At 34.5% G+C, this 12,764-nt stretch overlaps 1 protein-coding gene across 5 annotated transcripts in view; it reads left to right on the forward strand.

Moving 5' to 3' along the window:
• The window catches only part of DNAJB14 (DnaJ heat shock protein family (Hsp40) member B14), a 47,012-nt gene extending 36,768 nt beyond the window's left edge, over positions 1–10,244 (forward strand). For 2 of the 5 annotated variants that reach the window (XM_058667000.1, XM_058667004.1), the window contains 5 exons: positions 4,050–4,235; positions 5,728–5,819; positions 6,642–6,751; positions 7,884–8,056; positions 9,615–10,244. In XM_058667000.1, coding sequence (XP_058522983.1) covers positions 4,050–4,235; positions 5,728–5,819; positions 6,642–6,751; positions 7,884–8,056; positions 9,615–9,739 — 686 coding nt within the window. In that variant the 3' untranslated portion in view covers positions 9,740–10,244. The other 3 variants (XM_058667001.1, XM_058667003.1, XM_058667002.1) reach the window with 3 other exon arrangements.
• Positions 10,245–12,764: the final 2,520 nt, after the last annotated feature.

The following is a 12,764-nucleotide window of genomic DNA, read 5'->3' on the forward strand; positions in this document are numbered from 1 at the left end:
AAAGCCTGCAGTCTATCTTTAACAAAGTTATCAGAATTTTGTAAGGCAGAAATACAGTCACATGCTCAGCAAATGGAATTGAAATATTTCAAGATTGCAAGGTTTTTTCACTAAGCGTCAGTCAGTGTAACCTGCTAGTTACAGGCCAAAAAATGAAAAATCCTGTGATTATATTAGTCACTGCAGTAAAAACACTTAACAATAAAGGGAAACTTCTCCAACTTAAAAAACTAAGTATCTTCCCCCTGAGATCATAAATGAGGCAAAAATGTCTGTCCAGCTTAGTGTTGTGTTAATATGAGAAAAAGACAAAAGATATACAGATTGAATAGGCAGAGATGAAACTGTCCCTATTCACAAATAACATTATTCTGAAAAATATTCCAAAGAATCTGTAGAAAACTCATGATTTGGAAGTGAATTTTGCATGGTTGCAGAGTGCAATGTAAATATTGAAACAACTGCATTTGTGTATGCCAGGAATGAACAAATAGATACCAAAATTATAATACATTATAATCATAATCACTTTCAAAATGATATTTAGTTGTAAATTTAACAAAGCCTGCAACAGACTTGTATGCTAGAAGTTATGTTATCAAATATTGATCAGATAAAGCTGATCTAAATAAAAAGCATAATGTGTGGCTTGGCAAACTCAACCTAATAAAGCACCCCAAATTGATATCCAGGTCTAAAGGTTTCTTTTATAATCAAAGCAAGATTTTTGTAGATGGAAATGAGTTTATTCTGAACTTCATGTGGAGAGACAAAATAAGCTGAATAACTAAAAATGGTTTATTAAAAGAATAAAGTGGGAGTAGTCCATTTACTTGAATTCAGCACTTAATATATGCCTGAAATAATCACAACTGGGTGATATTGGTAGAGTAATAGACTAACAAATATAGACTAATAAATATACACAGCTGATTATTTTTACAAAGGTACAGAAATAAATGGAGGAAAGATTGCCTTTTAAACAATTTGTTTTGGAACAATTAGACATTGATAGGCCAAAAAACATAAACTTTACCAAAGAAATTTGAATTAAAAGTAGAGCATGAATATAAATATGAAATGATGTATTTTTCACTTTTTGCAAAAAAAATTATGGCAGCAAATACATAGATATAGGGCTAGGTGATGATTTTTTTTAAATATTTATTTTATTTATTTAAAAGACAAAATTAGAGAGGGAGGGAGAGACAGAGAGAGAAGTGGTCTGCCTGCTGGTTTACTCCCCAGATGGCTACAGCAGCAGAGTTGGGCCAGGCCAGAAGTTGGAACCAGAAGCTTCTTACAGGTCTCCCTTTTCTTTGCTGTCCAACGTCTCTGCTGCTTTCCCAGGTACATTAACAAGGAACTGGATCAGAAAGGGAGCAGCTGGGAGTTGAACCAATATTTATATGGGATCCTGGTGTTGTCAGGTCTATGTCCTGTTTGTGATACTGTCCTGTAATTTTCTAAGATACTTGCCATTGGAGGAAATTAAGTAAACGGTACAGGCAGGTTCTCTATATTATTTCTTTAAAAAAATATTTATTTATTTATTTTTATTGGAAAGGTAGATCCGCAGAAAGAAGAGACAAAGATCTTCCATCTGCTGGTTCACTCCCCAAATGACTGCAATGGCTGGAGCTGAGGGGATCCAGAGCCCAGGAGCTACTTCTTGGTCTCCTAAGTGGGTGCAGGTGGAGGCAACTGAGCCAACATGCCGACCTGTGTGTTACTTCTTTTCTTTTTTTTTTTTTTTTTTTTTTTTAAGATTTATTCACTCTATTACAAAGTCAGATATACAGAGGAGGAGGAGAGACAGAGAGGAAGATCTTCCGTCTGATGATTCACTCCCCAAGTGAGCCGCAACGGGCCGGTGCGCGCCGATCCGATGCTGGGAACCAGGAACCTCTTCCAGGTCTCCCATACGGGTGCAGGGTCACAATGCATTGGGCCGTCCTCAACTGCTTTCCCAGGCCACAAGCAGGGAGCTGGATGGGAAATGGAGCTGCCGGGACTAGAACCGGCGTCCATATGGGATCCCGGGGCGTTCAAGGCGAGGACTTTAGCCGCTAGGCCACGCCGCCGGGCCCACTGTGTGTTACTTCTTATAAATGTTTATAATCTCAGCTAAAACAGAAAATTTTAAAAGAAGTGGAGTGGAAGGTGCCATTTGCTGTAATAAATGAAAATGAGATGAAAATGTGTTTTGTAAGCTTTTTGAATACCACAAAATAAACAGAACGTTACTGTGGTCATAGTATATAAATTATCTGAGATATATATAATATATATAAAGTTATGGATTATATTAGTATTTCAAAACTATCTTTCAAATATATCAGCGATTAGAATTATGTATTTGAAAGGCAGCACATCAAAGAGAAAGCCAAAGAGCTCTCATAACCCCAGATTGCCACAACCACCAGGTGTGGACCAGATGGCTAAATTTCTGAATCACAGATTTCTTTGAGACTCTCAAAAAAGTTTGGGGTCATTCATCAGAGAAATGGACCATCCACCTAACTTCTCATGCAACAAACTCACAGCCCACCTGAAAGCTATGTCTGAATATCACTTTTGGGACACTGTTAGAATAAAAGCTCCCGGGTGGCTGTATGTAATTAATTTCAGTATCATGTTTAGCTATCCAAAATAAACACCTAATAAGCATCTCTTTGATCTGACAGTGCCCATGGAATCCAAAAAACGTTTTTTTAAAATGTATTTCATTGTACTTATTACAAGGATCATAGAATAAGATATTTTTGCTTTAGAGTCAAAGTGTGAGCATTTCTAAATTGCCTCAAGAAGACATTCTGGTGACTGGTATACCACTGGAAACAGGGCTATAAAGTGGGAAAGAAAATTCTTTGTTAAAGTCATCAAAGTAGAAAAGTGAAATGGTGGGTTCCTCCACCTTGTTGCATAACCATAGTTCAAGTTCAGTTGAAATTCCCTCTTGGCAAGTATATGCCAAGCATAGGGGAGGGTGGGGGGAGAATCCCAGATTCTATGTAATTACAACACAATGTAATTAATGAATAAATTTAATAATAATAATTTAAAAATTTTAAAAAACAAAAGAATAAACAAAAAAAAAAAGAAAAGTGAAATGGAGAATAAAACAGGATTGTCTGTGTTACTCAAAAATAATTCAGTCTACACTTTGAGAATATTGTAGTAGAAGCGTAGAAGTCCCTGCTCTACTGGAGTTTACTGTTCTCTGCAGAATAAATTGTTTAGGAATAAAATGAAAGGATAGCTCATTCTGAATGCCAATGTACACAAAAAGATTTATGGGATGGTGAAGGTATGGTTGCATGGAGTGGTGCCATAATACTTAATGCGGTAAGAATTTAACTTTGAGTAAGTTATTTCAAATTTTTGGGTTTCATTGTCTTCATTTGTAAACTGAAAACAATAATGGATAACCAAATAAAATGTGGGGTGCAGAGCCTACCGGTTGAGAGGCACTGATAATGGTGCATACTGAGGCCTGAGTTGTGACACAGCATGCCACCTGTGATACTGGCTCGATTGACTAATACTCATCCTTCCTTCACTGGGATCCTCTGTGGGCACCAGTTTGTGTCCTGGCTGCTCCACTTCCCATCCAGCTCCCTGCTTGTGGCCTGGGAAACTATTGGAGCATCCACATAGGAAAACCCTGAGGAAGCTCCTGGCCCCTGTCTTTGGATTGGCTCAGCTCCGGCTGTTGCAGCAATTTGGGGAGTGAACCAATAAACAGAAGATGTTTCTGTTTCTGTTTCTCCTTCTCCTTATAGATCTGCCTTTCCAATAAAAATAAAAAAAAATCTTTAAAAATTTTATTTCAGAGAATACAGAACAGTATTAAGAAAGATTAGTCCTTTGATTCCAAGATAGTAGGGGGACTTGCCTAATATAAAATTTAGGGAGAAATAATACATTTAACTGCAAACAATGTGTATCTTTACAAGAAATTACAGTTTCAGATCATTTTTAACATAGCAGTGTCTTTTATATGATGGAGTAAGAACTCTGCTTACCAACTTTTGCTTCTTTTTTAGAAATTGGAAATGCTTATGCTGTTTTAAGCAATCCAGAAAAACGAAAACAGTATGACCTCACAGGCAATGAAGAACAAGCCTGTAATCATCAAAACAATGGAAGATTTAATTTTCATAGAGGCTGTGAAGCTGACATAACTCCAGAAGACTTGTTTAATATATTTTTTGGTGGTGGATTTCCTTCAGGTACTTCAGTGTTACTTGTAAATACTGTGTTTTGTGAAGCTGGATCCACTGCTGCTGTTGGACTGTTTAAGAATTCATCTACCCTCTCTCCTAAATTTCCTGTAGAGTTGGTGATCCTGTCATGGATTTTTAGAGGCCATAGAAAAATGTTAGGTTATTCGTTTTACCATACTTGCCTTTTCTGTAAGATATTTTTGTTTAAAAATTTCAAGTACAGTTATTCTTTATGTAAAGAATTGGTCAAGTAAGGCAGAAATCCAGTGACAATCCAGTGTCCTAGTAAGTATTGTTACATATACAGGAATGTCTTTTTCCCTGATGGTTATTTGTCTTTGGTTCCATGGGAATCTTTGTAGCTATATTACTAATTGAATTGTAGATTATTGATTTGGATTTATGTAGAGGTCCTCATCTGTATTTCCATAGAAACAGTAAAAGTACTGATTGGTAAGTTATCAATAAAGTGTTTTTAAAACTATATTGATAGAAATAATTAATTGAACTAGACTGTCAAAGTGAAATAAAAGTTGTTTTGATGTTAAATGGATAGATTTTATCATATAAATGAAAGTTGTATTGCACTGAATTTAAACTTACTGTTATTTATGTAGAAATTAGTTTTCTTTGAGAATAGTTAAGGTTCTTAAAATTATGGTTCTAGCCTTATTTATAGGATTTGTTTGTGATATGAAATTAGCCATCATTTGCAAACTGGAGTTTTTATGAATGTATTAATATGATTTAGCCTTGGAACCTCTTCTGAAAGTTATTGAAAAAGATTGGTTTCATGAATAGGACATTTTTGCAAAGCATCCGTAAAGAAGAGAGATGTATAAATATGAATGAGTGAATAACTTGTGTTTTCACCTATTAGAATACGTAATTATCTCACAGGAAAAATATTAAAGCTAGTAATTTTGATGAAAATGCTTAGTTGTAGTCAGAAAACTTTCAAGCAGTACTAGTGTTTTTCTAGAAGACAGTTTGCATTCCTTTTGCTAGTTATGATGTAATTTATAAGTGGTAGTCATTTCTGATTCGTCATTTTTTTGAAAACAAATTGAATATCCATTACCAAGAGAATATTTAGATATATTGTGATCTACCTCTACCGTATTATATACTGTTTTTTCGAAAGCCAACTACAATACTGTCTTGATTTGTAGAGACGTTTGTGATTCATTTGATAAATGTCAATAACAGAGTTTCAAAGTAAGGTTCCAAAGTTGGTAAAAAATAAGGAAGACAAAAATCACCTGTGTGTACAGTGTTACAGGAACTCATAGTGAGGCTTTCTAAAGAGGAAACCTCTGCCTTGCTCTGCAGCAGGCAAAGTATGGGAAGTGGCATTCCTGTTTCTGCCCACCCTTCATTTAGGAAAGGAGAGGACATGCAGCACTTCAGTAATTTAAAAAATAATAATGCAAAAGAAAGTTTAATTTTTCTTAACATAATTGCACTCCCTAATTTACCCTTGTTTTCAATTTTCTAGGTAGTGTACATTCATTTTCCAATGGACGAACTGGTTATAGCCATCCACATCAACATCGGCATAGTAGACGTGAAAGAGAAGAAAGAGGAGATGTATGTTTATGACATGATTAGAAATCACAAAATGGCAAATTTCAGCTCAGGAAAAACTATTAGAGTTGTCTAAAACTAGGGCTAGTTGTTTTTAAAAATAACAATGAGTTTTCTCTTACCAGAGGCACTCAGTAGAGACCAGAGAAGTCCTATAAGGATGGGGGAGGGACAAGGACAGAGGCCAGGGAGGGGAGGTGGCTGGACAGTATGACCCCTATGGATTTGGTGTTCTGTGGTTCTAAAAAGACACAGTGGTGCTGTTCATGTTTTTTATTTTTTGCTCTTTTTACAGTAAAGCTCTTATTCTTGGTCCTAGAGAAATTAATTAATATACTGAAAAATTTAAATTGGAAATAACTCGTTTTTCTAATACAGTTATACCTAATTGCCTATAGCAGTTAAATTACATGAAGTGCAAAGGTAAATGGAAAGAACGCTAGACTAGAAATTAAAAGGCCTGGGCTCCTGCTCTGCCACTCATCAGCTCCCATCTTCTACCCTCAAAAACAAGGTAAAAATAGTTTTACAACCTGCAACTTGCTGATAAGTCACTGTGTATGTAAGAGAAATGGAGAGATAATACTTCATCCACAAAAAACAAGATCACATTACCTCGGTGGTTTTCAAACCAGAACTGATGCTGCCTGGAAAGCTGTATTTTAACAATCACCCCAAGGGTTTAGAATGATCAGGCAGACTTGAAAGCAGTGAGCGAGGTGATCTTGAATGTTATTTTTACCGCCAGAAATGCATGACAGTTGTTGGGTTATTGAGAATCACAATTGTATTACAGTTTGCTATTCTTTGATTATTTTTTTATAGGGAGGTTTTTCTGTGTTTATCCAGCTGATGCCTATTATTGTATTGATCCTCGTGTCATTATTAAGCCAATTGATGATCTCTAATCCTCCTTATTCCTTGTATCCCAGATCGTAAGTAGTTAACAGTGAAGTTTTCTGTAAATGAATTTTTGCTCTCATCTACTTCCTTAAAGCTTTTATGTACTTTTAAGTTTTTAAGTGCCAATTTTATTTAAAACCTCTAGTCTTAAAAATTGCCACTTAAGTGATAAATTTATATTATGTTGTTTGTTTACACTTTTGTTCCACTGTGAATAAGAACAGGGGCTATTTATAAAATTGCTAGCAATTTAAAGTGGTGGGTAATGTGTTGATATTAAAGATGAAAGATATTTTAGAAGAAAGACAAAAATTCTTTAAAGACAGAAAAAGTAGTGATTGCACAAAGATTTGTGTTGTAAAGGGGGAAATGAATGCTTTTTTATTTTTAAGATATTGACTAAATACAAGCAAATGAAATTATTATGTGAAGTATTTCCCTGACATGTATTTTATGAAAAAGATCAGGATATAAGGGAAATTCAAAACACATCCATTCTAAACAATTTTATTACAATTAGCTAATGTAAAGGAAACTTTGCAAAATCATTTTGTCAGTGATTTTACGTTATTAAGAACACTGAATAGGGCCTGGCGCAATGGGTCTGTCGCTTAATCCTCGCCTTGCACACGTCAAGAGTCCATATGGGCACAGGTTTATGTCCCAGCTGCTCTGCTTCCCATACAGCTCCCTGCTTGTGGCCAGGAAAAGCAGTAGAGGATGGTCCAAACTATGGGAACCCTGCACCAGCATGCAAGACCAGCAAAAGGCTCCTGGCTCTGGATCGGGTCAGCTGCAGCTATTGTGGCCACTTGGGAAGTGAAACAGCAGATAGAAGTTCTCTTTGTTTTTTCTTCTCTCCATAAAGTCTGCCTTTCCAATAAAAAAAAATAAATAATTCTTAAAAAAACCCATAGGATTTCAAAATGAAAATGACCATTTCTTCTAAATAAGATTTTTATTAACTAAAAATTGAAAGAATGTTGTAAGAGTATAGCGTATTGAAAGAGTAGGATTTTTAATGACTTGAAATGATTTAGGCAATTTGAGGGTGTGTAGATTATTACTAATATTAACTTTAAATTATTTTTATTTGGTTTATAGTAGCATATTCGAATGCCTAGTTATAATTAAGATAGTAATTACTATGCTTCTGTTTTACAGTGGATCAGGTCAGACTGTTAAAATGCGGACAGAAAACTTGGGTGTTGTTTATTATGTCAACAAGGACTTTAAAAATGAATATAAAGGAATGCTATTGCAAAAAGTGGAAAAGAGTGTGGAAGAAGATTATGTGACTAATATTCGAAATAATTGCTGGAAAGAAAGACAGCAAAGTAAGTTTGTCAAATTTTTACTTTTTAAAACTTAGTCACGATCTCTGATTATTGTAGATTTCCCTACACAAGGAAAGGGAATAACCTGATAGAAAATTGAAACTTTACACCTAAATGAGATGTTTATAATCTGTGTCTGAGAGTGCCCTCTGTGTGAGTCATCCAATCCCACATTGAAGTAGTTGAAGAAAAATGAAGGATTATATTTGTAGTGAACATGTGTTCACATATCATTAAGTATTACAAGTAATGCAGAGATGATTTGAAGTACGTGAGATGGATATGGAGGCTATATATGAACACTGTGCCTTTTTTTCTATATATATATCCAAAGAGAGTCCTGAAGCAAGTCACCCATGGGCATCAAAGAATAGCTGTAATATGTTTTATATACAGAGTGCTTAAAACACACTAGTTGGTACATCATAAGGACTTAATAAATGCTTGTGTTATTGTGGATATCACCCGAGTACTGGTTCACTTGCAGATGACCACAACAGCTGAGGCTGTGCCAGGCTAGGGTCAGAAGCTGGGAGCTGAGTCCAGGTCTCCCATGTGGATATGGTGGACCAGCTGCTTGAGCTGCCAGCTGCTGCCAGCTGCTGCCTCCCAGGTTATGCACTGCAGGAAGGCGGCCTTGAGAGCAGTGCTAGGACTTGAATGTAAGCACTGCAGTGTGGGATTAGGTGTTCCAGGTATTAGCTGCTATCTCAGATGCTCTCAAGCAGATTTCACAACTACGTTATTTATAAATAGTTGTTTCTGGAGATCATTGCAAATAGAATCTTACATTCTTCCTGTATGTTTTGATTGTGGTCCGGACAACGATATTCTTTTCTTTGATCACTGTTTCCTAGAAAGTAAATGCTGCTTTTCCTTTTTATATTGTATTGTCTTTGAGTGCTCCCACCCTTTAGAAATGCTAGTAAATGGTGACATGGCTGAAAGTAACAAGAAAAAAACAAGGGGTTCTTGCTGAAGAATTATGATTTGTAGCCATGTATTATTTATCATTGTGTTACCCACATAGTGAAGTAAATATAAGGCTGAATGCTGTTACAATATGAAACCTTTTTCAGTTTCTTCTGCAATGTTATTGTATATTTTAAATACAAGTAAACAGAGAGCAGAATTTTTAAGTTTTTATACTGCCGGCTTGAGATCATCTGGAACCTTAACTGAAAAACCACAGCAGAAGTAACCATGAAGATATTTAGCATAAAATATTCTCAGGATAAGAAAGGTCAAGTGATGCTTTAGCATACTGGGTTTTAAATTGCTGAGACTAAGAGTGGAAGCAGAAGAAGCTGGCATGAGTCCACACGACTCCATCCACTTCTTTGCTGTGTTTCTTTTACAAGCTGGCCTTTAGGTAAAGTTTCCAATTTCAAAAGTTTTTCTACTCAAATGGCTTTTAAGTATAGTATTTTCTTTTTCTTTTTTTTCCCCTGAAGTTAGTAGAAATCTGTTGACTATCTTCCATGAAATATTTGAGTTTAAGCTTTAAAGTATCATAGCATAAGTTGTTATTTAACAGCAAAATATTTTTATTTAACAGAAACAGATATGCAATATGCAGCGAAAGTATACCGTGATGATCGACTTAAAAAGAAAGCAGATGCCTTGAGCATGGAGAACTGTAAAGAATTAGAGCGGCTCACCAGTCTTTATAAGGGAGGATGAACTGGAATTCCTGTTTATACCTTTCAGTGTACTCTTTATTTATTTTTTTTTCTGTAAGTTTAGTTTCATCATGAAAGCTGAAGAAAATCATTGGATATTAAAAACCAAATTAATCAGTTGGTTCCTGAAATCTTGGACAGTGTATGGCCTAATGGCGCGTTTAAATAGTAAGAACTGAAAACTAAAGATAATAATTTTAGTTATGCTTTTGCAGTTACTTTCATCCTAAATGCCTACATGATTCTTAAATAAAGGTGTCTCCAGAAAGAATACTACCACATCTATAGTAATTTCCAGTCTTGGTGGTTCTTCATTTTTACCCATGTCATAATAAATATTTATAGAATGATAATTTTGTGTGCATACAGGTTACCGCTTTTGTATTTAAATTTTCTTAGTGTTTGGTCCCATGAGGTACTTCAGTTTAAGTTAATGGAACAGGTATTACACATAAATTGCTTTTCCTTGTGTGTTAAATAGGTGGGGTTTGAACAATGAGATTTTTTTTCCAAAAAGAAAAAAAAATAAGTTTATGTAAAATCTTATAGCATTATCAGCTTAGAGGAAATGATATTTTTAAAAATGCCATTATATTCCAAAATATATACTGAAGTAAATGAACTGGTTTAGAGTTTCAGTTTGCTGTTTAGTTTTAGGAATTGCTGAGCCATGCAAAGAAAAAGAAATCCCTTAATGATGGATTTTTAAAGAAAATATGAAGAAATGGCTATAAATATTAAACTAAAAGGGTCCTTAGTAGTGCATTCCAAATATGTCATTTATAAATCCAGTAATTAAAAAGCCCCAAAATGTTCATTTATATGTCTTTAAAGGCATATGAAGAAGAGGATTCACCTAATTTTTTGCCCGTGGAAATTTGCAGTTTTTTAAACAATCATTTAAGCAGAATCCAAAAGTAAATGGGTTCTTTTACAAATTAGTAATTAGAAAAAATACTACCGAAATACAGCTTTGTGCCTTTAACCTATTGCCAACTCTAAAACTTATTAAGTAGATATAGTACACTTACTTGATCAGAGCATGTTCTGTTTGGCCACATGCAACAGTGAGCAGAAGTATAGCAGCAGGTAAGGTAGACTAGTGACTTGCAGCAAGTTATCCATAAAAACTTCTGAGCTAAAACCTATTCACCAATGAGTAATTTAATTAATCTTGTAGAGATAAGCTCTTTGTAATTAAATCCATAAAGTGAATTAGAAGAAAATCTTAACAGCTGGAAATTAAAATTTTGGTGCCTATATACTGAATATGAAACTATTTGATTTCTGGTTTTTTTTATGTTGTAATATTTTAATGATTTTGCTTCACAGCTAGTCAAACACGATCATATCTTTGTCTCTTTTTGATGGGTGAGAAAAATGATAGATTGACTTTCCGATCTTTTACTTAGAAATCTTTTTCTGAGTGTAGTTGAGTTATGGCATATGTTGAATAAAATTTATCATCTTCTCTTAGAAATGTTCTGTTATATCACCTTTTCAAGTGAATCATTTAAAATGCCTTACTGAACCAGTAGGTTAACCTAAATAACGGATTGTCCTTGCAGAACTGGACACTTTAAGTTGCTTTTGGAAGTGTGACCTTTTGTTGGGGAGGAAAAAGATAGCAGTGCTTAAGAGAAAATACAATTTAAAATGTTTTCCTTGAGCTTATAAAATAACTTTGGTTAACAAGTTCATAATGTTCCAGTTAGCTCTTTGCAAGCTCATATGCATCAGAAATTTTATAAAAAGTTGAATGAAACAATTTCTAGTTTTAAAAGGAAATTCACACTACTGTGGTTGATACTTGCATGAACTAAACTGCCCTGATGATTTTTCCTCTTAAATCCTGATTTTAAAGAGATGAAGTTATCAAGTAAAGTTGTGTGTCATGAAGACATACATGGCTTAGGCACAGTATTATATTTCAGTTGCATCATTGCATTCCTTTACATCTCATAAGATGTTAAAGGAAGTGTGTTTGATACAATAAAGTTTTTGGCAATTTTTGGAATTGCCTGACAAATTTAAGTTACATAAATTAAATTTGCAAATAATAAAAATCATATTCTGGTGTAAAAACCCAGTAGGTGTCTTAGAATTTGGGACTCATTTTACAAAGTAACAAGGCCTTAGATATTTGGAGACATATGACTTTCATATTTACTTGTTTTATATAACAAAAATCATAATATTTTGCCATCTGATTTTTAGTTACAATTGCTTTGCAACTTTATTTGATCTTTTTAATTACCACTTCAAACTTCTCCATCATTTGATTTGCTTTACTAAGGTCTCTTATTGGAGCTTGGCAGCAGTTGTTTATTATTATTTTCCATTTTCATGTTTTTGTGTATTCATATACACATCCTTACATACATGTGGGTAGGTAGGAAATAGCACCTTCTATTACTGTTCTTTTGATTCTTTAGTTCCCAGATTGGTGTTAGTCATAGGTAATATTTTATTTTGATGAAATAAGACACTGAATTTTTCAACAGTATGAAATTTCAAGTTATATTCTATCTAATAATTAAGAAAAAATAATATATTTTGGGAGCAGATTGTACTGAATGCCTAAATAAATGTGCTTATTTATTACTTACAAAGTTGTGGTAGAAAAAAAATGTCCTAAAGGCATATGTTTACCACTGGATTAAACTCCCCTCCTTTCTGTGTCCGCTCAGGAGTCTACAGAAACAGCAATGTGGAATGACATCCCTTTTCTTTAATTGTACTACCTAAGTTTAGTTTTTCTTTCTGTTAAAGCTTCTGCCACATTAGTATGTACTGTAGACACTATGACTTGATTTATGTTATGTTGGTCTGTGTATTTTAAAATACAGCTGTTACTAACAGGACATGCTGATATTACTTAATGCATTCCTATATATTTCATCAAAACAGTAACTCTCCCACCTGTGTCAAGGCAGTGACCTCTTTCTTGATATTGGTCTAGGGACCAACTGAGCCATCTGTACAGTAAACAAGTATGAGAAAGTTTCAAACGGGAGAAAGAGGAG

This window comes from Ochotona princeps, chromosome 7 (assembly GCF_030435755.1).
Source record: "Ochotona princeps isolate mOchPri1 chromosome 7, mOchPri1.hap1, whole genome shotgun sequence".
Taxonomy (NCBI): domain Eukaryota; kingdom Metazoa; phylum Chordata; class Mammalia; order Lagomorpha; family Ochotonidae; genus Ochotona; species Ochotona princeps.